General features: G+C 35.0%; 1 protein-coding gene across 10 annotated transcripts in view; it reads left to right on the forward strand.

Moving 5' to 3' along the window:
• SFMBT1 (Scm like with four mbt domains 1) overlaps window positions 1-24,996 on the forward strand; it is a 100,408-nt gene that overhangs the window by 38,870 nt on the left and 36,542 nt on the right. For all 10 annotated transcript variants that reach the window (XM_081072122.1, XM_081072125.1, XM_081072118.1 and 7 more), the window contains 2 exons: window positions 5,918-6,070; window positions 14,410-14,504. In XM_081072122.1, the coding sequence (XP_080928248.1) occupies window positions 6,043-6,070; window positions 14,410-14,504 (123 nt within the window). In that variant the 5' untranslated portion in view covers window positions 5,918-6,042. The remainder of the gene's footprint in view (window positions 1-5,917; window positions 6,071-14,409; window positions 14,505-24,996) is intronic.

Here is a 24,996-nt window from a genome sequence, read left to right on the forward strand (position 1 = left end):
TTGAAAACAACAGCAACAGACAACTTAATAAAATGCTAGATTTCTACTGCTAATAATCAAGTTACTTTGATATTTGACAGATGGAAGCACAACATTTAATTTAGATAGCCTGTCAGATAGGATGTGTAGAAGGTCACGGAGTGATGATTGACTTGCAGAGAGTGAAAGGCCAACAAAAATCTATACCTGTTGTGGAACAAAAAATGTAGTGACTCTGCAACTAGCCATTTACTGTCAAGGACAGGGCTAACTTTGCATATCTGCCCAAAATGGAGCATCTGATTTGCTGAATTGTTTGCATTTACCATATTTAACAGCATACTTGAAGTTATCATTGGACTTCCATCTGTTGACTAGAGGTGTAGGAGTGCAAATTCAAACACTTCAGTGAGAATTTTCCTTTTACCTGCCAGGTAAATATTTATTGAATTGAAGCATTTTGTTGTAATCACTATACATACCGGATACATATTTCTTTAGGGCCACACTGAGTTCCTGTCCTTCTTCCTAAGTGCTTTACAAGTTATGTCAGAAATGTTAAATCATTAGGCTGAGAATCCATCCTACAGAAACCTTTCTTGCATTATTGTAACTTTTCCATATAACCAACACTATTACTCAATGTTTCATTTTAGCTTTAGAAACGAAGTAAATTAACATGAAGCCAAGTAGTATAGGCTTACAGTGGGGAGTGCATGTGTAAAGTAAAAAAGATGGGGGGGGGGAAGCGTCGTGTTCTTGTGTGTTATTCCGATGACTTTTAGACCTTTTAAAAGATCTGGTAAAATGTATTCCTTGATTGTTTTATTTTACATTGATATATCACTAAAAATGAAATAGTGAATTCAGTTTGGTTTTATTCTGCCTGGGTTTCATTTTTGTGTGTGTGTGTGTGTGTGTGTGTGTTTGACATCAAAACTTGTTTTGTACACTTAGCTTTGCTTTTTAAAATTTCTATTTCTTAGAAGTGTTTCAAATTTTAGCATGGCTCATGCTGGCTTTAGTATGTTTTATTAGAAGCCCCTATAAACGTCTAGGCATCTGTTTAGTTTACTAAAATGTTCTAAACAAGATGAGCCACGTCCACATCAGTTTATGAGAACTTACTTAAATAAACAACTCTTGATGTAGTCTGGTCACCACAAGAGGTATTTATAATACTAAAATCAACGATAAAGACAGTAAAACAGTTTAATATGAATAGGAAATAAATGAAATAAAAGGAGATAAATGAAAAGTGAATTAAATTTCCATATCCTCCTGGATATTTTACTGTGTTTTCCTCCCTCACTGCATAAAAAGCAGACCTGCAATAAAGAGAGAGCTCTAACAGATGTTCCACTGCCAGAGGCTTCATCAGTTCATTTCTCATGATCCTTTTAAGATGATGAACTGATTGTTCATTGGTGAAAATCTAAGTAGTGGTGTAAGATTGAAAAAATATCACAGCATTAACTTTCAGCTACATGAGACTTACATATCTCCCAACTCTTGTCTTTTTGGCTTTCAAGATTAATTTATTGCTATTATTTGTTTATTGTTATTATTATTATTATTATTTGTTTTATGTGGCTCTGCACAAAATGTGCTGGCATCCTCCAAGGGTTTATGAACATTAGCAGGGGATGATGACATCTTCAAAGCCTAGTGAACCTACGGGGATTTATTTAGCACTGGCTTTGTTCTATCAAACCCATGATGAAGTGTCAGGACTTCATACAGAGATGACGCCATAGGAACTTGCCTCTGTCAACAATGCACAACAGTTACCATTTCCTCAGCATTTACTGTGTAGCCAGCTCTATGGTAAGTGGCTTCGTGGATCATCTCACTTATCCTCATAGCAGTCCTGTGAGGTAAATGCAGTACTTTTATCCCCCTTTTACAGATGATGCCATTAGCACAAATAAGTCAGTTGTTAAAAAGTCACATAGCCAAGTAAACAATGGACCCAGGATTTTTAAAAGTTAACATAAATAGTGTTGTCCTTTACTTGCTTTTTTCACTCAGCAATATAGACAACATTCCCATGTGTTTCTACGGACCTACCTAAATTCTTCTAATCATAGGATATTTCCTAGTATAGGTGTATTATAACGTATGTGGCTGTCTCATTCCCATTTGGTGGATATATAGGTTGTTTCTGCTTTCTCACTATTATAGATAGTACTGTGGCAAACATCATTGGTTAGGAAGCCTTCCACACATTTGTTTTAGATGAAAGATTCTTAATAGTAGAATTACTGCTCTGAGAGTTTGTGTCTTTTAAATTTTTTAAGGTTAAATTATTTATCATTAAGTTCCTCTTCAAAAAGGTGCTACCAATCTATAATCTCAGGTTCTTCCATTTATCTACCTTCCTTGCGACCAGATAGTTTTAAAATTTTCACAAACCTGAAAGGTGAAAAAATAGCATGTATTTAAAATTTGTTATTTTCCTTACTAGCAATGAGATTGAGCACATTTTTTATAAGTACTAACACTGACTTTTTAATGTGGATTAATTACATATTTTGCCCAATTTTCTTTCTTATCGAATTATATGAGCTTATATATGTAAATTAACCCATTATTTTATATTTTGCTATTTTCACCACTCATTTGTCTTTATTTATATTTATGAAGTATAATTAACATATTGCATTAGTTTTCAGGGGACAACTTAATGATTTGATATTTGTGTACATTGCCAGGTGATCACTACAATAAGTCTAGTTAGCATCTGTTACTATACATAGTTAACAAAGGTATTGTTTTCTTGTGATGAGAACTTTTAAGATCTCCTCTGTTATCTTTGCATTTTATTTATGGCGTATTTTGCCATGGAGAAGTTCTATACCTTTATGTTCTCTTTGCTGTCATTCCTTTATGGTTTCTTTAAAAAAACACACACAGATTTGATCATTTCCTTTCCTTGCTTAAAAATAAACAAAACCCACCTTTGATTTCTTCCTATTGAAAGACAGTATAACGTAGTGTTTGGGGACATGGGATATGGACATTTTGCTCGATTTGAAGCCTGGTTCTGCTCCTTCCTAGCTGTGGAACGCTGCCAGGTCAAGTACCTGTTCTGTGCCTGCTTCCTCATGACAGCCGCACTTTGTGGAGTTGTTGCGAGCATTAAATGGGTTAACTCTCACTGCGTTAGTTGATTTCAAGTTGGTTTCAAAATGAGTCAGAAATCCAGAAAAAAACAAAAGTTGATATTTTGACTCTTTTATATGTTTAATAACAATTTGAGCTGCTTTGTATATAAATGACATTATTTTTATGTAGAAAAATTTCCTATTGTTACTCATTCTTGAAAAACAAAAAAATATAGAACTATTCATTCGACTGTATTCTACTGTCACGTTGAAAGGGTTTCAATATGTTTAAGTGTTTAGGACCGTACTGAGCATATAGTACATCCCGAGTAACTATTACCTGCTGCTGTTCCTTCTCTTCCTGTCCAGTTTTATTGTGTGCCGCTTACCCTATTGGTTCTCTTGCTCCAGCCACAAGGGCTTTCTCTCAGTTCTTCCCGCCTTAGAGCCTTTGTATGTGCTGTTTCGTATGCCTGGAGTATTCCTTCCCTTCTTCCCCTTTTGCCTGACTGCTATTTCTCCTTTAGTCTCAGCTTACATACCATTTTTTTCAGGGACGCTGTCTGTCAGTAATCTCTCAGTTTAGGGTAGGTCTGCCGTTCTGTTTTACAATGTAAGTATTCTAAATTGTTGGCTTCATTAGTCTGCCCCTGGTTGAAAACAAGTAGGAACCATGTCTCACTTTACTCTTATCCCATAGAATTGTACATGGTAATGAGCTGGTGTTTGCTAAATATGGAGGGTGAATTAATTGGTAGGTGGATAGTAAAATTTGAATGTTTTGGGCTTGGGGTAGAAAAGTAAACTGAGAGAAGAGAGCATATTTAAGGGATTTAAATCTTACTACCAAGTTTCTATTTAGTTGTTCCTATCTGAAACTATGGGTTTCAGTCCTTATGTTGTATGATATGATTGGAATAAGTAGCAGTTGTCTCAAATAGAATATTCATAATTTTAATAGTTATTAAGACTTTATGCTCATTATGAAATGGAATTTTAAAATCTGAAAAAGGTCTTATACTTACTTTACAGATTAAAAAATTGACATAATATGGTCTGTATAAGATTGCAGAGTTATCAAGTAGAGCTGGAACTAGAACCTGGGAATCCCTATTACCCATCAGAAGCTGTTATGCTTCAGGTAATTTATACCTTTTCAAGGGGTATATTAAAATTTAAACTATGGAATACTATTCGGAGGTAAGAAAAGATGAAATAGGACCATGTGGGACAACATGGATGGCTCTTGAGATTATATAATGCTTAGCGAAATAAGTTAGACAGAAAAAGTCGAGAACCATATGATTTCACTGATATGTGGGATATAAAAATGAAAGCAGCAAAGGAGCAACACAAATGAAGAAACAAAATCTCATCGACACAGACAATAGTTTAGTGGTTACCAGAAGGTAAGGGGGGTGAGGGGTGGTAGATGAGGTAAAGGGGATCAAATACATGGTGATGGAAGGAGAACTGACTCTGGGTGGTGAACACACAATGTGATTTATAGATGATGTAATACAGAATTGTACACCTGAAATCTATGTAACTTTACTAACAATTGTCACCCCAATAACCTTTAATTTAAAAAAAATTAAACTAAGTTTTTCTTAATGTTTAAAGTTCTTTTATGAGATTGATTACTGGGGGCTCTAATACATACTCAAAATTTTTTGAAAGGTAATAGAGTTGCTTGATCCTGTGGAATATCACCCCCTATAGCTGTGGCTGTTGAGTAGCACCTATTCCACTCTTACCATTTTCTGTATTGTTGCCCTTGGGGTGAGAGTTAGTTTGCGTCATGCCTTCCTGTAACAGCTCCTTTTCCCCCTTTCATTTACTCTTTATACATACAAAGGCAATATCTTAGATTGTTTTACGTATGTAAAGCAAGAATAAATAGATTCATCAATGCTGCAACTTGGGTGAACCTCAAAACACACACACACACACACACACACACACACACACACACAAAGTGAAAGAAGCCAGAAGCAAAAAGCCACATATTGTGTGATTCCATTTATGTGAAATGTCCAGCAAAGGCAAAAATCTCTAGAGACAGAAAGCAGGTTAGTGGTTGCCTGAGGCTAGGGATAGAATGGGGAGCAACTACAAGTGGGAATGAAGTTTCAGGGTAATGAAAATATTTTAAAATGGGATTATAGTGATAGTTACACAACTCTGAAAATTTACTAAAAATTATTGCACTGTACACTTAAAATGGTAAATTTTTGTATGTGAATTATATCCCAGTAAAGCAGTTTTTATAAAAAGAATAGATGAGTTCAGAACTTATTTTGCAGGGGTTCTCTTTATAAGTGTAATTGTAGACTAATATGATTGATACTGTTTTGGGTTCTGCATAATATTTTAGATAAATTGAATGGAAAACTAGACAAAGTAATATACTATATCCTGAATCTTATTTATTGGGTAAGACTGAGCATTGAAAGGTAATTATCGTCCCCCCCTCCCCCGCCAGGAATTCATTGTGAATTAGAGTTTTATTGGATTGGAATCAGGGTTCTAAGTACTATAATCAAAAGTTTAAAAGGTAATGATTCATATATATGTTGATTTCTTGTGATTTGTAGATATCAAGATCTTGATATACACTTCTCTTTCTCTCTCTCTCTCTCACACACACACACACACACAGCCCAATCTTCAAAATTAGAAAAGGTGTCAGTTTTTTTCGCTAATCCCATCTATTCTGCCGTTGTGTTTTTGTTTTATCTGCCCTCTCAGCACACTGTAGTGCCATGGCTTATGAATGAGAAAACATGCTTGGGCTTCGAGCTATTTATGTGCTCCTTTTGATTTTTCAGCACTTTCATCTGGACCCTGGATGCCCACTGACAGATGCTTGAGACCTGCAAGTAATCTTCAGATCATAGCAGAACTGTAAGGCCTGTCCTTTGTGTGGAGAGGAGATAGTCCATGTGCTGTGGAAATGAACGGGGAGCAGCAGCTTGATGCAGGTATTGGCTTTTGTGAGCAGAATCCATTCTTTAGAGGGCAGAATTATATTACCTACCTGTGTTACATTGTCTGACTTGTCTTTTTAACTCTAAATGGGAAGCTCTTTGAAAATATGAGTTACCTGGCAGACAACCTGGCATTTGGGGGTACTCAGTGTTTACTGAGAAAGTAAATAACTTTATGAAGACTTCTTTTTTTAAAAAAAACTTAATTTTGTTAGTTACTTTTGAAGTAATAGATTTATAGGAAGTTGTAAAGATAGTACTGACAAGCCCCAAGTAGCTTTCACCAGTTTCTACATTAGTTATATCTCATATAAGTATAGTACAGTATAGAAGCTGTTGACATACGTATAAAGTGTATGTTCTATGTAATTTTATCACGTGTAGATTCCTGTAAACCACCACCTCAGTCAAGATACAGAACTTCCCCAAAGAGCTCCTCTGTACTACCCCTTCATAGTTAAAACCTATCCTCTTTCCCCCAACCTTCCCTAACACCAGGTATGTTCCTCATCTCTCTAATTTTATCATCTCAAGAATGTTACATAGAATCATATGTGTATGATTATATAGAATCATGTACATAGAATACATAGGATGTGACTTTCTGAGATTGACTTTTTTCACTCAAAATAATGCCCTTGAGATCCATCCAAATTCTTACATATATCAATAGTTACTCCCTTTTATTTCTGAATAGCAGACAATGGATGTATTACAGTTTGGTTAACCATTCATCTATTGTAGTACATTTTGGTTGCTTCCAGTTTTTGGCTAAAGCTGCTGTGAGCCATTGTATACATATGAGGTCTGATCAAACTACGGTGAATGTTGAAATAAAAAAATTTATTACTGTAAAAGACACATTGCTATAAATCCTGCTCAAAATACTCCCCCTCACTTCAAACACACTAATCCCATCGTTCTTGCCACTTCCTGAAGCAGTTCTGGAAATCCTCTTTCATGAGTGTCTTCAGTGTGCTGTAATGGCTGCCTCGATGTCCTGAATCCTTTTGACTTTGGGAAAGAGCCAGAAGTCGCAAGGTGCCAGATCCGGTGAATAAGGTGGATGAGGACACACTATAAGGTTTTTATTTGACAGAAATTGCCGTATGCCAGAAGCGATGTGTGACACGGAGCGTTGTCATGATGGAGGATGATTCACGGCACACTTTAAAACACACCTTCTGTCAACCGTAGTTTACACCTGACTGACTGCACCAAACAAGTTGAAACTTGTCACACACCGTCACACAACGCTTCCTGTATTGAAGGATCCCTGCCTGTTGGAGGGAACTTGGCAGCAGCAGTGACCATATTTGTGATCACAATGGAAAGACTCTGTGTCACACATCGCTTCTGATATGGCAATTTCTGTCAAATAAAAACATTGTGGTGTGTCCTCATCCACCTATTCACCAGATCTGGCACCGTATGACTTCTGGCTCTTCCCCAAAGCCAAAATGACCATGAAAGGTAAATGTTTTGAATCAGTTCAGGACATTGAGGCAGCCATAATAGTGCAATATAGACACTCACAAAGAGGACTTCCAGAAATACTTCAGAAAGTGGCAAGAATGATGGGATAAGTGTGTTTGAAGAGAGGGGAGTATTTTGAGGGGGATTAATGGCAATGTATCTTTTACTGTAATAAGTCTTTTTGTTTTATTTAAACATTCACCGTATTGTTTGATCAGACCTTGTAAAATTTCACTTTTCTGGGAGAAATGCCCAGAAGCACAATTGTTAGATCATACGTTTAGTAACGCCAAACTACTTTCCAGGTAGGCTGTACCATTTTACATTCTCATCAGCAATTCACATCCTTACCGCTTTTTGGTATTGTCACTATTTTTTTACTTAAGTCATTATGATAGGCATGTAACAACAGCTTATCCTGGTCTTAATTTGCATTTCCCTAATGGCTAATGATGTAGAACATGGGCTTATTTGCCATCCTTGTATCCTCTTTAACACAGTGTCGTCATGTCTTTGGCTCATTTATTAATTATATTGTTTGTTTTTAATTAATGATTTTTTTTTTACTATTTAGGTTTTTAAAAAAAAACTTTATTGAGGTATTGGGTGAATTTCATGGTATGTGAACTGTATCTCAAAGAAAATACCTCAACAATTCAGTGGTTTTTAGTATAGTCACAAAGTTGTGTGACCATCACTACAATCCAATTCTAGAACATTTTCATCACCCCCAAAAGGAAACCATTAGCAATCATTTCTTGTTCCATCCAACCTCTGGCAACCAACCATTAATCTACTTTCTGTCTCTATGGATTTACCTATTTCTGCTTTCTTCTGATTAACGTTTACATAGTATATCTGTTTCATTCTTGCACTTTCAACCTAACCATGTCGTTATATTTGAAGTAATCTTCTTGTAATGGCATATAGTCATTTAAAAAAATTCAGTCATATAATTGTGTATTTAGACCATTTAAATTTAATGTAATTATTGATAAGTTATGGCTCAAGTCTGCTGTTTTTGTTCATTTGTTTTCTCTAATTTTTTGTTTCTTTTCCCATCCCTTCCTTCCAGTTTTCAGACTTCCATTTTGATTTGTCTGTAGTGTTTTTGAGTGTATCTCTTTGTATAGCTTTTTAATGGTTGCCCTAGATATTACAATATAAATACATAATTTATCACAGTATGCTGGTATCATCATTTTATTAGTTTGAATGAAGTATAGAAACTTTATGTACTTTTATATTTCTTTACCTTCTCTTATGTATAATGCAATTGTCATAAATATTTCTTCTACATACTTAGACTATATACCACATCAGATATTAAAATTTTTGCTTTTTCAAACATAATTTAGAAAACTCAAGAGGAGAAGGAAAATGTATTTTATTTTAAAATATTTTTACTCTTTCCATTGTCCTTTACTCCTTCCTGATTTTCCAAGATGCCCTTCTTCTGTCATTTCATTTCTTTTTATAGAATTCCTTTTAGCCATCTTTTTAGAATAGGTCTGCTGGTGATAAAATTTCTTGATTTCCCTTCATCTTTTTATTTATTTATATTTTTTAATTAGTTTCAGGTGATTTACACCCCTCACAAGGTGATAACTCCCCCAAGTCTACTACCCCTCTGACATCATACATAGCTATTATACCACCATATGGTTTCCTTTCATCTTGACAATGGTTTGATTTCCCCATTTATTATTGAAAGATATTTTTGCTGGATATAGAATTCTGGGTTGAAAGTTGTTTTCTTTGATCTATTGAAAAAAAACTATGCCTGGTGGCCTCATTGATTTCTGATGAGAAATCTGCTGTCATTGGAATCCTGTCTCCTCCCACCTCCCTTAAGAGAGGTATTTTTTTCTTGATGCTTTCAAAATATTTTCTTTGCCTTTAGTTTTCAGAAGTTTGACTTTGCTCTATCTTTGCACAGATTTCCATGGGTTTATCTTGTTTGGGGTTTTCTTAGCTTCTTGCCAAATTTGGAAATTTTTCAGCCATTATTTCTTCAAATACTTTTTCAGCCATGTTCTTTCTCTTTTGGAACTCTGATGACACTAAAGTTGGGTCTTTTGTTGTTGTCCCACAGCTTTATGCGGATTTTTTCATTTTTTTTTTCAGTGTTCTCTCTGTTGTTTAGATTGGGTGTTTTCTCTTGTTCTGTCTTTAATTTTAGTGGTTTTTCCTCTGTCCTCCCCATACTACTGTGGAGATTATCTATGGAGTTTGCTTTTAGTTATTGTATTTTCATTTCAAAAATTTCTATTTTGAGCTGAGGAGGGGCAAAGGGATGGGAATAGCTCCAACTCTGCTGCTCTAACTGTGGTTCAGTAGCTTATCTTGAGTAGATGCTTTCCAGTTTGTTCTGTGCCTTCAGTTAATTTCAGGACTTTGAAATTATTGATTTTCATTGTTTAGTCAGTATTTTTGCTGCTTTTCTGGGAGAGTGGGTACACTGATGTACTCACTCTGCTATTTAGCAAGTTGATTTATTTTCTTGTTTTAAATGTTATTGTTAACTCATGGGTTTAATATATATACATATGTGTTGAGTTTGAATCCATTGATATTATAATTCATTTGATGATCCAATTGCCCCCTTTTAGAGCAATGAGAGTTCTTTCACTTTGGTTCCTGTGTTCTTTTGATGTAATGTCACATATCTTTGATAGTTCTAGTCCTAGCTTTCTGGTGTAGTAAGATTCCCAGGTACCTAAATGTATATCTGCTACATCTCTAAGGAGCTTTTTTTTTTTTTTCTTTTAAGGGGGTATGATATTTAGAGACCACAGTCTGGTGCTGGGATGCTCATTGATACTAGGTTCTCAGTTCTTTAGGCCTTATCCCATAGGCATAGCTAGAAAATAATATTTTGAAGAATGAAGATTATCAGATGGCTTCATCAGATATTTATAACTTTAGTTTAAAATTACAGGATTTTTATTACTTTGATTTTATGCTGTGTCTTTTTTTTTGGAAATGTGTTTTTTCATAGTGATGTTCATATCATTACTTGTTGGCTTTTACCCTGTAATACTTCTGTAACTTTTTCAAAATAACAATACCAAATTCCAAATATCAATAAGACAACAGTGTGTAGTTTAAGATATTTTATGGTTTTTGTCCTTAAATATATTCCACTGGGGTTTGCACTCAAAATACTGTATTTTAATATGATTTATAGGAATCCTGATTTCCTTGTGGTTTTTCTACCAACAGTTAGGCGTATTTGTTTCAGAGCATTTTCAAGTTTTAGAAATTTTTTTCTTTTGATTTCAATATTTTTCTAAATTGTATAAAGTATCTACATAGTTATAAAGTAAAAATTATATATAACATTCCCACTTTCAACCTGATGCTATTAATCCTTTTCTTTTCCATATATTAACTAGTTTTATTATGTTTATTCTTTTATTGTTCATTTAAAAAATAAACAAATATGTGTATGTAGATATGTATGTTTATAGTCATACCTCTGTCACCTTAAACAAAAAGTAGAGATACAGTAAAAACTGCTCTGTGTTTATAGTTTCATTTAATATATACTGAAGATTATTCCACATCAGTATATAGAAATTGTTTTTATTCCTTTCTACAACTGTATAGTACTGGTGTATAAACCATAGATTATTCAGCCAGTTCCTTATTGATGGACACTGGGTGTTTCCAGTCTCGGTATTACAAGTAGTGCTGCAATCAATAGCTTTGTATATATGTCTTTTTGTATTTTTGCCAGCATATCTTTGGGATAAATTCCTAGAAGTGGGATTGCTGGATCAAAAGGTAAATACGTATGTAATTTTGCTAGATATTGTCAACTTTATTTTCACCAGGGTTATGTCATTAATCTTTACCTTCTTAACTTACGGCCTCACTATGGAGTATGTTGTCAAACTTTGGAATTTTTTCTCATCTGGTATCTCACTGTTGCTTTGATTTGCATTTCCCTTCAAATGAGTAAATTTGCACATCTTTCTGTATGTTTAAGGAGCATTTTCTTTTCTTTTTGAAATCCTTCCTGTATTTTGCTCATTTTTCTATCAGATATTAGTCTTGTTTCTTCTCAGTTTTTTAGTAGTTTTTAATATATTAGAGATTTTAGTCCATTAATTTATTATTTTTATTGTTGTTGTTTATTTCTTATTTTTAAATTCGCATGCTGTGTCTGGGCCTAGGATCCCTGTTAAGGACTGTGACTGTCCAGCCCTGTTACGTTTTAGTAAGGAAATGGACTTCCCACTGGCCCATACTTCTGTGAGGCTCCCAATGCAGTCTTTGTTGGCTTATATTTCTAATGAAAAATTTCAAATACATACATTTCAAATACATACAAAAAGCAATATAAAAACACCCACATACCTATCATAAAGAATTAACATTCATATTGTCTAATACTTGTTTCCATTTTTTTATTGTAGTAAAATATCCATTATACAAAGTTTACCATTTTAACCATTTTTTAAAAAAGTGTACTGTTCAGTGGCATTAAATACATTCACACTGTTGTGCAGCCATCTCCACAGTCCATTTCTAGAACTTCGATGTTCCCAAACTGAAGCTTTGTACCCATTAGACACTAACTCCCCATTCCCCTCTCCCGACAGTTCTTGGAAACCACCATTCTACTTTCTGTCTCTATGAATTTAACTGCTCTAGCTACCTCTTATGAGTGGAATCATACAGTATTTGTCCTTTTGTGAGTGGCTTATTTCACTTAGCATAATGTCCTCAAGGTTCATCCATGTTGTAATATGTGCCAGAATTTCCTTCTTTTTAAAGGCTGAATAATATTCCACTGTATGAATGTACCAAATTTTGTTCAATCTGTTCATTTGTCGATGTACACTTGGGTTGCGGCCACTTTTTGGCTATTGTGAACATTGCTGCTATGAACATTTGTGTACAAATATCTGTTTGAGTCTCTGCCTTTAGTTCTTTTGGGTATATACCCAGAAGTGAAATTGGTGGATCATATGGTAATTGTATTTTTAATTGTTTGAGGAACCACCATATAGTTTTCCACTGTGGCTGTATCATTTTACATTCCCAGACCAGCAGTGCACAAAGATTCAAATTTCTCACATCTGTGCTAACATTTATTTTTGACTTTTTTTTTTTTTTATCACAGTCATTCTCTGGGTGTGAGGTGGGATCTCATTGTGGTTTTGATTTGCATTTCCCAAATGATGTTCAACATGTTTTTATGTATTGTTTCCATTTTTTAAAAACACACACATTATAATACAGTTTAACCTTCTTTTGTGCTCCCCTCCTAATTCTGTTTTCTTCTCTCCATCCCCAAACGTAGCACTGTTGAAATTGATGTGTGTTCTTCCCATCCTTGTTTTTATACTCTTATTGGTATGCATGTATTTATAAGCATTATACTGTAAAGTTTTGTATTGAAGCCTAAATTGTATCCTTGTGTTTATCATTCTGTTCCTTCCCTTTTTACTTGATGTGTTTTTTTGAGATTTAACTATGTAAATAATTAGTTCATTCATTTCAACTACTATATAGTAGTACTCCATTGTAGGATCGCCGTCATTGATCTCTTCTCCTACTGAGTGTTTCTGTCTGTTGCCCGTACAGACAGTACTTTGGTGTGAGCCTCCTTGTATTTGCCTTCTTGTGTTTGTGTGAAGCATGGGATCCCCTAGGATGTACTTATATAGCAACTATTTATTGCAAACTTGCTAGTGCCAGGCATTGTTCTGGGCAGTGGGGACATATCAGTGACCCAAACCCTGCTCTTAGGGAGCGTATGTGAATTGTGATTATTAGATATGGAATGTTTGCATCTTTGCTCATTGAATAAAAAGTTTATTGAGTCTCTGCTGTGACAAAGATATAGGAGTGACCAAAACAAAGTTTCTGTCTTCATAGAGTTTACTATCTAATAGAGAAGAGAAAAAGATATGGTATACTGTCACATGGAAATGAATGCCTTGAAGATAATGGAAGCAGAGCCTGGGGGTTTCTATTTTAGATGGGTACTGGTAGAAGGCTTCTCTAGAGGATGACAATTGAGTAGAGACTTGAATGCAGTGAAGCTGTGAATGGCACTGGAGAATGAATCTTGAGCTGAGGAAATAGCGAATGCAGAGGTTTTGAGGAAAGAAAGAGCATGATTAGAGAAAAAGGGAAAGAAACTCAGTGCCACTTGAGTGCAGTGACCAAACAAGAGGCTGTTTGGGAATGAAGTGGCCGGATAGGTAGCCAGAGTGTCAGGTCATGTAGGGCCTTGCAGTCTCCCAAAGAGTTTAGATTTTATTATAAATGTGTTTAAAAGGTGGACAGTGTCATGGTTAGGCCTTGGGCTAGAGACATAGCAATAGAAATGGTAGGAAGTGATTAGATTTGGGATATGTTTTAAAGGTGGTACCTAGAACATATTCTGATGGTTTGGAAGTAAAATGTGAAAGAAAGGGGGGAAAGCAAGGATAATCCCACATTTTTTTGATTGAGCCAAAATACCAACTAGTGGTGTCTTTTATTCAGTTGGAGAGTAGAATATTAAGGAAGAATCAGACTGAAAATTCAAGTTTGAAATGCCTGTTAAGTATCTCAAATATTTGGAATTAGATACCAAATATAATCTAAAGTGATTGTAATAGTTAAACTCTAACCAGTTTTGTCTGATACATTTGGGTGAATCCCAGATGTATCCCAACAGGAGACAGTATGTCACACATCTTTGCTGTTGAAATTCATTGATAATCAGTGAAGTAAAACCAATTAACTTGTTGTGAAGTAAATTGTAACTTAGGTTTATTACCAAGTTTATGTTTTTGTACCTTGAGTTTTCTTTACTTGGGGTTCACCAGTTTTTGTTTTGTTTTTAATTCCAGATGCTGGATCTGGTGTGGAAGAAGTGGAATTAAGCTGGGAAGATTATCTAGAAGAGACAGGGTCCACAGCAGTTCCCTATGGATCTTTTAAACATGTAAGCAGTAATTGTATTTGCTTTACTGTTTATATCTGTTTCCTTTGTCTGATTGTACTATCATTAGAGAGTTTAGAGTTATTTCAAGTTGGGGCACTTGAAAGAATTTCAGTGTTTTTTGCTTTTCTCTCCCCTGCTACCCTCATTAAGAAAAGTTGATATAGTCTTAAAATTATTTTTGGTTTTGTGCATTTTCTTCCACTTAATGCAGGAATTGTCTTTTTGACTGGTCATGAATATTCCTTTATTTTTGTCAAAAAACCTAATAAATTGAAGAAAATGATTTATTTTCTTGCACTTTACATTATAGCATTTTGTGACTGACAGTTTGCTCATTGAAAGTAATTTCAGTAACATTTGCTTTCTTATCAAACTGAGCATAAACATAAGTAATGTCATGCAGTGGGTCATATTAGTGGCCTGTACAGCATAACAAAATAACGTAGACTGGATGGCTTAAACAACTGAAGCTTATTTTCCTACAGTGTTGGAGATTGGAAGTCTGTGATCAGGGTGCCAGCATGGTCAGTTTTCTGGTGAGGGCTCTCTTCCTGATTTGCACATGGCTGTCTTCTTGCTGTATCCTCAAGTGACGGAATGTGAGCGAGCAGGCTCTCTGGTGTCTCTTCTTATAAGGATACTACCCCTGTTGAATCATGGCTCCACTCTTATAGCCTTAGGGCCTCATTTAACCTTTACTGTTTCCGTAAAGGTTCTATCTCCAAGTATAGCCACATTGGGAGTTAGGATTTCAACATACTAATTTTGGGGGAACACAATTCAGTCTATATGAATGTTCAATAGGACATCATTCCTTTGTTTTAGGATTTGCAAAGACACTCATGCTTCCTGAGTATTGTCTATGATTTTGTGAAGTTGGATTGTATTCTTGTAGGTGTTTTTTATAAGCTAAAGAGTGCTAGTGCTTTCAGTTTGTTGTCATGTAAAAATTCAGTCATAACAGTTGTCCTTTTTGATTATTTCTTGGTTCATTTATTTCTTAAGTTGAAGTGCTGAGCCTTCTATGTTTTAGGTAAGAATTTTATTTTGTATTGCTTTGGCTAATCTTTTGTAATTATTTTCAATACTGTTTTAACATGGCAAGTCTGTTAGTGAGTCTGTAATACCTTTGAATTCTTGTTTTTAATGTTATTAATAATCTGATATGTGTGAGGTGTGACAATTAAGTTCTTGACCTTGTTGCAACAATGTTGCTAACCTTTTTTTGATATCAGAGGGATTCTAAGAATTTGTACCAACTGGACAAACAGTTAACCAAGTTTGCTATATAGAAGTGCTGAAAAGGCTGCATGAAAAAGTTAGACGACCTGAACTTTTCGCCAACAATTCATGCATGGCTCTTGCATCACGACAATGCACCAGCTCACACGGCACTGTCTGTGAGAGAGTTTTTAACCAGTAAGCAAAAAACTGTTTTGGAACACCCTACCTACTCATCTGATCTGGCCCCCAGTGACTTCTTTCTGTACTCGCAGATAAAGGAAATATTGAAAGGAAGACATTTTGATGTCATTCAGGACATCAAGGGTAATATAATGACAGCTCTGATGGCCATTCCAGAAAAAGAGTTCCAGAATTGCTTTGAAGGTTGGACTAGGTGCTGCCATCGGTGCATAGCTTTCCAAGGGGAGTAATTCAAAGGTGATCATAGTGATATTCAGCAATGAGGTGTGTGGCACTTTTTCTAGAATGAGTTTGTGAACTTAATAGTCAGACCTTGTATTTACGCAAGCTTGTTTATTTATACTAAAATGCAAATAGAGGACAAATTCCTTGATCAAAATTCTGGTCTAAAAAAAGTGTCACTTTACAGAGTCAGATTCTATCTTCTATTTGACAAAGCAACAAGGAGAATGAAAAATAAATGCATACTCTCTCACTGTCAAATGAGGAAATATTTGTAAGCCTCAATCAGTGTATGATGAAGCGCTGCCAAATATACTGAAAATCAAGAATGGGTGTAGGAAGATGCTGAGAAGGGATGCCCATGGCTAGAAGATTTCAGGCAAAGCTGATACAACTCAAATCTCCAATGGAGGTGGATGTACAATGTACAAGCCACAGGCAAGAGTTTTATAGGACACAGTTTGGAATAAAGGAGTGAAGGAAGAAGGAATTAGAAATAAACCACATTTGCAAGGAGGACGAGTCTAAGGTAGCGAAAAAGCCTTCCTCATTGTACATGTCTGATGGACAGAAGAGTACCCATGGTGGGAAGGAAACTAAGCTTTACCTGGATCTTCTAGAACAAAAGCTTCAAGCTGCTAGGGAAAGGGATACAAACTCTATTAACTCCGGGGTACTGGTGAAGATCCTTTGCAGCCTGGAGCTAGAACAGAAGAAATAAAGCCCTCTGTCTTTGGGAGATGGGTAAAAATACATATTGGAGCATTAGAGGTTCCCTGCTGTTGGGGGAGGGGTAGGATATCTGAGAAGTTCTCACCCTCAAGACCCAGAAACTCAGAACCTAAAACTGAGGCTGGATCTCTGAGAATGCCTTTTCCTGCCTATCTCTGACCACTAGTTAGAAATGTTGGGTAACAGAGGTTTATTTGTGGGAGAGAGGCAAGAGTATGGAGAGATAATGGTCTGTGAGATGCAGTCATGAAGAGAATACCTAAATCTGAGCGTGAAGCAGCAAAGATTAAGGGAAAAAACCCTCTGGCAAATGAGCCTGCACCCTAAATACCAGAAAATACTGCTGGAATTGGAAGCCTGTGGCGCACTGTGAATAACTATAGCGACAGCAAAACCCCAACCCAGCTCCACTCCTAACTAGATTGACTTAACTTTCTCCCTTAAACTTAAGGCATAAGAACAAACATGATAATTCCAGGCATAAATACTATTTGCCTTAGTCTCGACTGTTCAATGCAGGTTGTCTAGCTTTCAAGCAAATATTATGGGACACATAAAGAAGCAAGGGAAAAAAACCAGCAAACTGTCCAGAGACAAAGCTCTCAACAGAACTAGACGCATATGAACCAGATGTTAGAACTGTCAGAATTTTAAATAACCATGATCAGTAAGTTAAAGGCTCTAACAAAAAAGGTGTACAACATGTATGAACACATAAGGGATTTCACAGAGATGGAAGCTATTAGAAAGAATAAAATGGGAATCATAGAAAATTAAAAACTTGGTAACAAATGAGGAATGCCTTTGGCAGGCTCATCATTAGACTTGACACAGATGAGGAAAGAATTCGTATACTTGAAGATAAGTCAACAGAAATTGCTCAGAGGGAAACGCAGAGAAAAAAGAGTGGAAAGAAACCAGATCACACACCGAACAGCTGTGGACAATATAAAAAAATTCTAATGTACGTATAATTGGAATCTCAAAAGGAGAAAGGAGAGAAAGGGAGGAAGAGATATTTGAAGAGATAATGGCAAACAATTTTCTAAAGCAAAGAAAGATACCATACCACAGATTGAAGAAGCTTAGGGAATGCAAAACAGAATAAATAATAAACAACAAACTAAACCCATTGAAACACATCATAAACAAACTACTGAAAACCAAATAGAAAGAGAGAATCTTGACGGCAACCAGAGGAAAATAGACTCATTACATCAAGAGGAACAAATACAGAATACAGAATTACAACAAAATTCTTTTCAGAAACTATCCAAACCAGAAGACAATGGAGTAAGATCTTTAAAGTGTTGAAATAAGTAAACTTGTCAACCCACAATTCTATACCAAGTAGAAACTTACTCCAAAAGCAAGGAGAAATAAAGACTTAGGAAAACAAAAATTGAGAGAATTCATTACCTGCAAAAAAATATTAAAGGAAGTTTTTAAGGCAGAAGGAATTTGGTATAAGGCAGAAACTTAGATCTACACAGAGAAATAAAGAACAATTGAAATCGCATAAATGTAAGTAGGTACAAAGTTTATTTTTCTTATTTTTACTATGTCTAAAAGACACCTGAAACAAAAATGGTAGCAATATATTGTGTGTTTATAGCATATATAACTACAATAGCATAAAGGATTGGAGGAAGGATTTGGGAATATATGGTTCTAAGATCTTTATGCACACATGAAGTGGTATATTTATATTTATAAGTAGACTACAGTTAATTAAAGATGCATATTGAAAACACTTCAGCAACCAGTGAATTTAAAAATATTGTGTTAAAATATACATAAAATTTACCATTTTAACCATTTTAAGTGTACAATTCAGTGGCATTAAGTACTTCTTCAGTGTTGTACAACTACTACCACTCTCCATTTCCAGAGGTTTTTTTTTAAATCTCAAACAAAAACCCTATATCCGTTAAACAATAACTCCCCATTTCCTCCTTTCCCTAGCCCCTAGAAACCCCTATTATACTTTCTATCTTTATGAATTATTAACCTATGTCACATAAGTGGTATCATACAGTATTTGTCTCTTTCATATCTGGCTTATTTCACTTCACACAATGCTCTTAGCATATCTTATACAGTTGACCCTTGAACTGTGTGGGCACTGACCCTCTGCACAGTTGAAAATCTGCATGTAACTTTTGACTCCCGAAAAACTTAACTGCTAATAGCCTAATGTTGACCAGAAGCCTTACCAATAACATAAGCAGTCTATTAACACATATTTTATGTGTTATATGTCTTATATACTGTATTCTTACAATAAAGTAAGCTAGAGAAAAGAAAATGTTATTAAGAAAATCGTGGGCAGCCGGATGGCTCAGTTGGTTAGAGCTCAAGCTCTTAACAACAAGCTTGCCAGTTCTATTCCTACATGGGCCGGTGAGCTGTGCTCTCCATAAATGGATGGAAAACAACGGCTTGAGCTTGGAGCTGAGCCACCAGTGGGCAGCCGGTTTGTTCAGTGGTGAGAGTGCAGTGCTCATAACACCAAGGTTGCCGGTTTGAGTCCCACATGGGCCAGTGAGCTGCGCGCCCTCCACAACTAGATTGAAAATAATGACTTGACTTGGAGCTGAGCTGCGCCTCCCACAACTAGATTGAAAAACAATGACTTGACATCCTGGAAAAACAGACTGTTCCCCAGTATTCCCCAATTAAAAAAGAAATGCAGTATTTGGTGAAAAAAATATGCATATACTAAGTGGGCCCATGCAGTTGAAACCTGTGTTGTTCAAGGGTCACTTGTACTTCTTTTTTTAAACTTTTTTTAGTGGTTGCCCTTGAGTTTGCAGCATACGCGTACATTTACAACTAATTTAAGTCCCCTGTCAAGTAATACAATACCACTTCATGAGTAGTGCCAGTACCTCATAAAAGAGTATTCCCAGTTACGCCCATCCCTTATAGCATTGCTGTCATTCATTTCACTTACACGAGTACATAAGCTCCAATCACCAAACACCTAGTTGCTATTATTATTTTGAACAAACTGTGGTGTATTAGATGAATTCAGGATAAGAAAAATCTTAATCTACATTTATTCCTTTTCTAATCCTCTTCCTTTCTTTATGTACATTTGAGTTTCTGACCTATATCATTTTCATTATTTCTGAAGAATTTAACACTTCTTGCAAGGCAGGTCTACTGGTGATAGAATCCTTCAATTTTTATTTGTATGAGAAAGTCTTTATTGATTTCGCTGGATGTAAAATTCTAAGTTGGTAGCTTTTTTCTTTCTGTAATTTAAATATTTTACTCCACTCTCTTCTTGCTTACATGGTTTCTGAAGAGAAGTCTGATGTAATTTTTATGTTTGCTTAGTATAGGTAGAGTGTTGTTTTTTCTTTGTCTTCTTTGTGTGTGTATGTGTGTGTGTGTGTGTGTGTGTGTTTCCATTTGAATATGATATGCCTAGGTATAATATTTTTGTTGTTTTTATCCTGCTTGATCTCTGGGCTTCTTTGATCTGTGATTTGGTATCTAACACTGATTTTGGGAAATCTCAGTTATTATTTCTTCAAATATTTCTTCTATTCCTTTTTCTCTTCTCCTAGTATTCCCATTACACGTTACACCTTTTGTAATTGTTCCATTGTTCTTTGATATTGTTTCATCTTTTTCATTCCTTTCCAGTTTTGTAAGTTTTTATTGACATTTTTTTTCTACCTCACTGATCGTTTCCTTTTGAACCCAGTCTCTTATGTTTCTGGTTTCTAGCATTTCCTGTTGATTCTTTCTTAGAGTTTCTATTTATCTGCTTTTCTTTTTCGGTTTTTGCATATTGCCCTCTGTTTCAATTTGAGATGTTTCTGTTTTAATATAATCGTTTGTAGCCATAAATTTCCCTCTTACCACTGCTATCAGTGTCTCTCCTAAATTTTGATAAATTTTTATTTGTGTCAGGGTATTTTCTAGATTCCCTTGTGATCTCTTCATTGACCTACAGTAGCTCCCCCTTATCTGTGGTTTCACTTTCCATGGTTTTAGTTACCTGTAATCAACTGTGGTCCTAAAACATTAAACTGAAAATTCCAGAAACATAATTCATAAGTTTTAAATTGCACGCCATTCTGAGCAGTGTGATAAAATCTTGTGCCAGTGCCATCCTGCACCATTCCATTTCATCCTGCCCAGGACACGAATCATCCCTTTCCCCAGCAGTGTATGTTCCCTGCCCATTAGTCACTTGGTAGCTTTGCTTGTTATCAGGTTGACTATCACAGTATTGCAGTGCTTGCGTTCAAGTAACCTTATTTTACTTAATAATGCCACATTCATACAGCTTTTATTATAGTAGATTTTTATAGTTGTTCTGTTTTATTATTGTTAATTTCTTACTATGCCTAATTTGTAAATTAAACTTTATCATAGGTATATATGTATAGGAAAAAACATAGTATCGGGTTTTATACTATCAGCGGCTTCAGGCATCCACTGGGGGTCTTGGAACATAGTCCCCGTGGATAAGAGGAGACTACTGTATTGGTTAAGAGTGTGCTTAATTTTTGTATGTTTGAATTTCGTAGTTTTTGTTCTGTTATTGCATTCCAGGTTAATTGCAGTGTGATCAGAAAAGATACTTAGTATGATTTCAGTCTTTTAAAATTTGGGACTGGTGTTTTGGCTGAACATTGTGGTCTATTCTAGAGAATGTTCCGTGTGCACTTGAGGAGAATGTGTATTCTGCTGTTGTTGAGTATTCTGTCAATGTCTGTTAGGTCTAATTGGTTTATTGTCGTATTCAAGTCCTCACTTTCCTTTCTGTCTGGTTGTTCTACCCATTTTTGATTGTAGGGTACCAATTTGTTTAGAGATCATCATAACTTTAATATTAAACCTAATATGAATATTTTAGGAAAGGAAAGTTGCAGAATAGTGTCACTCATGAATACTGATGCATAAATACTTGCATACAAAATAATAGCAAACTCAATGTAGCTATATTTAGAAAAGGTGATATATTAATAATGAGTGTATTTTTTCTAGGAATGCGAAGTGGTTTAACATTTGAAAATTAGCATAATTCACCGCAGTAGCAGAATAAAGGAGAAAAATCACATCATCTCAATATATAAAGAAAAATTTTTGATAAAGTTCCACACCTACCATGATAAAACTCTTAGCAAACTATAGGTGGGAATTTTCTTAGCTTGATAAAGGATATCTATAAAAAAGCTACAGGAAATTTTATTAATGGTAATATGATGCATGCTTTCTTTTTAATACGGAGATGCTGGCTAACACGACTTCTGTTTGATATTGTGCTGGAGGTTCTAGCCAATACAATTAGGTAAGAAGAACAATAAAATGTATAAGAATTAGGAAGGAAGGAAAAAATTTTATTTGCAGATGAATAAAATAATTTGCAGGTATATTAATGAGTAATTTCAGCAAGATTATTAGATACAAGGTAGCATTAAAAAATCTATTCCTATATACCAGCAACAAACAAAAATTGAAACTGAAAGATGTGATTTATAATAATAATGTAAAAACATAAAATGGCTAGGAATAAATGTAATAAAAATTTGCTAAGAAATTTCACACCACCATTGATATATGTTAAAATGAAGGACTATACCTTGTTCATGTAATGGAAGATTCACTATTGTAAAGATGTCAGTTTTCTCTAAATAGATTGGTAGATTTACTGCAACCTAAGTCAAATACCAAAAAAAAAAATAAATTTTTTTCTAGGTAGAAATTGGCAAGCTGATTCTATAGTTCATGTGGAATATAAAGGAGCAAGGATAGCCAGACACAACTAAAGAATAAGATAAAATGAGAAGACTTGATGTACTAGATATCAAACTTAATTGAGGCAGTTGTAGTGCTACTCTAAGGACATACAAATCAGAGACAGATCCACTTTTGTAGGGACACTTGATTTATAACAAAGGTTGCGATTTACTGTGGTGAGGAAAGGTGGTGGGAAAATTGTATATACATTTTCAAACAAATAAAACCTGACCCCTCCCTAATATCATATATAGAGACTAATTTAAGGTGGATACTAGTCCTAAATATGAAAAGCTTGTAGAAAATAATATAGTACAATATTTTTTCTGACCTCTAGGAATAGGGGGACATTTGCTTAAAAATATAGAAAAAGTACTAACTTTTAAAAGGAGAAACATTGATAAATCAGACTTATATTAGAATTATGAACTTATGTTCCTTAACACCATCAAGAAAGTTAGAAAATATTTTTAACAAGTAACTGGCAAAGAACTGGTACCGAAAATATAGACTCAATAAAATGTTCGCAAGCAACTTGGGCATTTCCCCAAAGGAGACATCTAAATAGTTAATAAATATAAGGGTTCTCAACCTCATTAATCAGAAAATGCAAATTAAAATCATGATGACATATGTTACACACCTTCTAAAATGGCTAAAATGAAAAAGAAATTACAAAAATGTTAGCTAGAATGCTAGAGCAAAAGGATTTTTGCTACTGGGAGAGTAAATTGGTGCAACCACTTTGGCAACCAGTTTGACTGTTAATAGAAATCCATGTATGTATGCACCAAGAGATATCCAAAAATACTCATATAATCATGGCAGTATTATTTATAGTCTTCCCAAACTGGGAAGTACTCAAAATGCCTATTAGTAGTAGTATTGGAAAGGATAAATTGTGGCATATTTGTATAATGTAATACTATATAGCAGTGAAAAGAAACTACTGTTACATGCAACAGCATTTACGAATTGCATAAGCAATGTTGCATAAGAGAAACTGCACAAAGAAAAACATTCATGATGTATAATTTTACTAACCGAGTGTGAAAACACAGGCAATATTAAACCATAAACGCATTCTGGGTAATGATTACCTTTGAGAGTACAACCAGGGTATAGAGATTAGAAAGAGGAGCAATTCTTACAGGGAATGCGGGACTTTCCCTCCCTGGCTCCCTCCTTTCCAGGATTCCCCTCACTTTCCTGTAGTTGTGATTGCCACATTGCATTTAGTGGTCAGGTCTCCATAGTCTCCTCCAGTGTTTGAGAGTTCCTCATTCTTTCTTTGTCTTTCACGGTCTTGACACTTTTGAAGAGCGTATTACTTTTTGGTTAGTTTGTAGAATATTTTTCAATTTGGATTTAGTTTTTCTCATGATTAGCTTGGGTTTATGCAGACTTGGACAAAACGTCGTAAAAGTGATTTTGTGCTTTTATGATATTCATGGTTTCAGACTGGTGGTATTATTAACTAATTAACTTTGATCAATTAGTGTGGTTTCTGCCAGATTTCTTCATTGTAATGTTACTGTTTTCCCCTTTGCAATTAATAAGAATCTTGCAAAGAGAACCTTGCAATGATGCAAATATTATAGTCATTGGAGTTATTTTAGCACTGACCCGTGAGTCTGCCTGCAGGTTTATTTCTGTGGTCGTCCAAGGGTGGTTTTCTATTTCCTTCACTTTTTTTCAGTTTTTGTTAATTGGTCTTCTACTCTAAGGAAGAACTGTCCCCTCATCTCTCTTAATTATTTTTAACAGTATGGACTCATGGATATCTATTTAAATCTATGGATTATGATTCATTACTCATTATTTATTTTATTGCTCAAATTGTCCCACATGTGACCATTGGGAAATACTTCTAGTTGACTCCCATGTCTTTTCCAAATGGCTCCATCATTTTTGGAGCATTTCCTTACTTTCTGGCATCACAAGATACTCCAGATTCTTAGTGTGTTTTCCCTGCCCCAGAATTGTATTCAGTTATTTCTCCATGGAGCCGTTCTTCCTTATTTAGAAATCAAGATTTGGACACTAAATTTGCTATTGCTACTGAGTATCGTTACTTATAGTTCCTGTCGATTCACAGAGCTAGGAAATACTCACATGTTAACATATGCATATATACACGTCTATACTTTTTTCTGTATTTGTCTGTAATCATGACCTCATTCTGATACCTTGATTCCAATTCAGCACCACAAGATTCATTCTCTTCTTCCCCTTCCTTATTTTTACTTCTTTTTCCTACAATGAGAAACCTTTCATTATCCACAACACATTTATTTATTTATTCTTAGTATACACATACAGTAGTTCCAGAATTGCTAACCCGTACCTT

The sequence above is a fragment of the Rhinolophus hipposideros genome (genome assembly GCF_964194185.1).
Source record: "Rhinolophus hipposideros genome assembly, chromosome: 14".
Classification (NCBI taxonomy): domain Eukaryota; kingdom Metazoa; phylum Chordata; class Mammalia; order Chiroptera; family Rhinolophidae; genus Rhinolophus; species Rhinolophus hipposideros.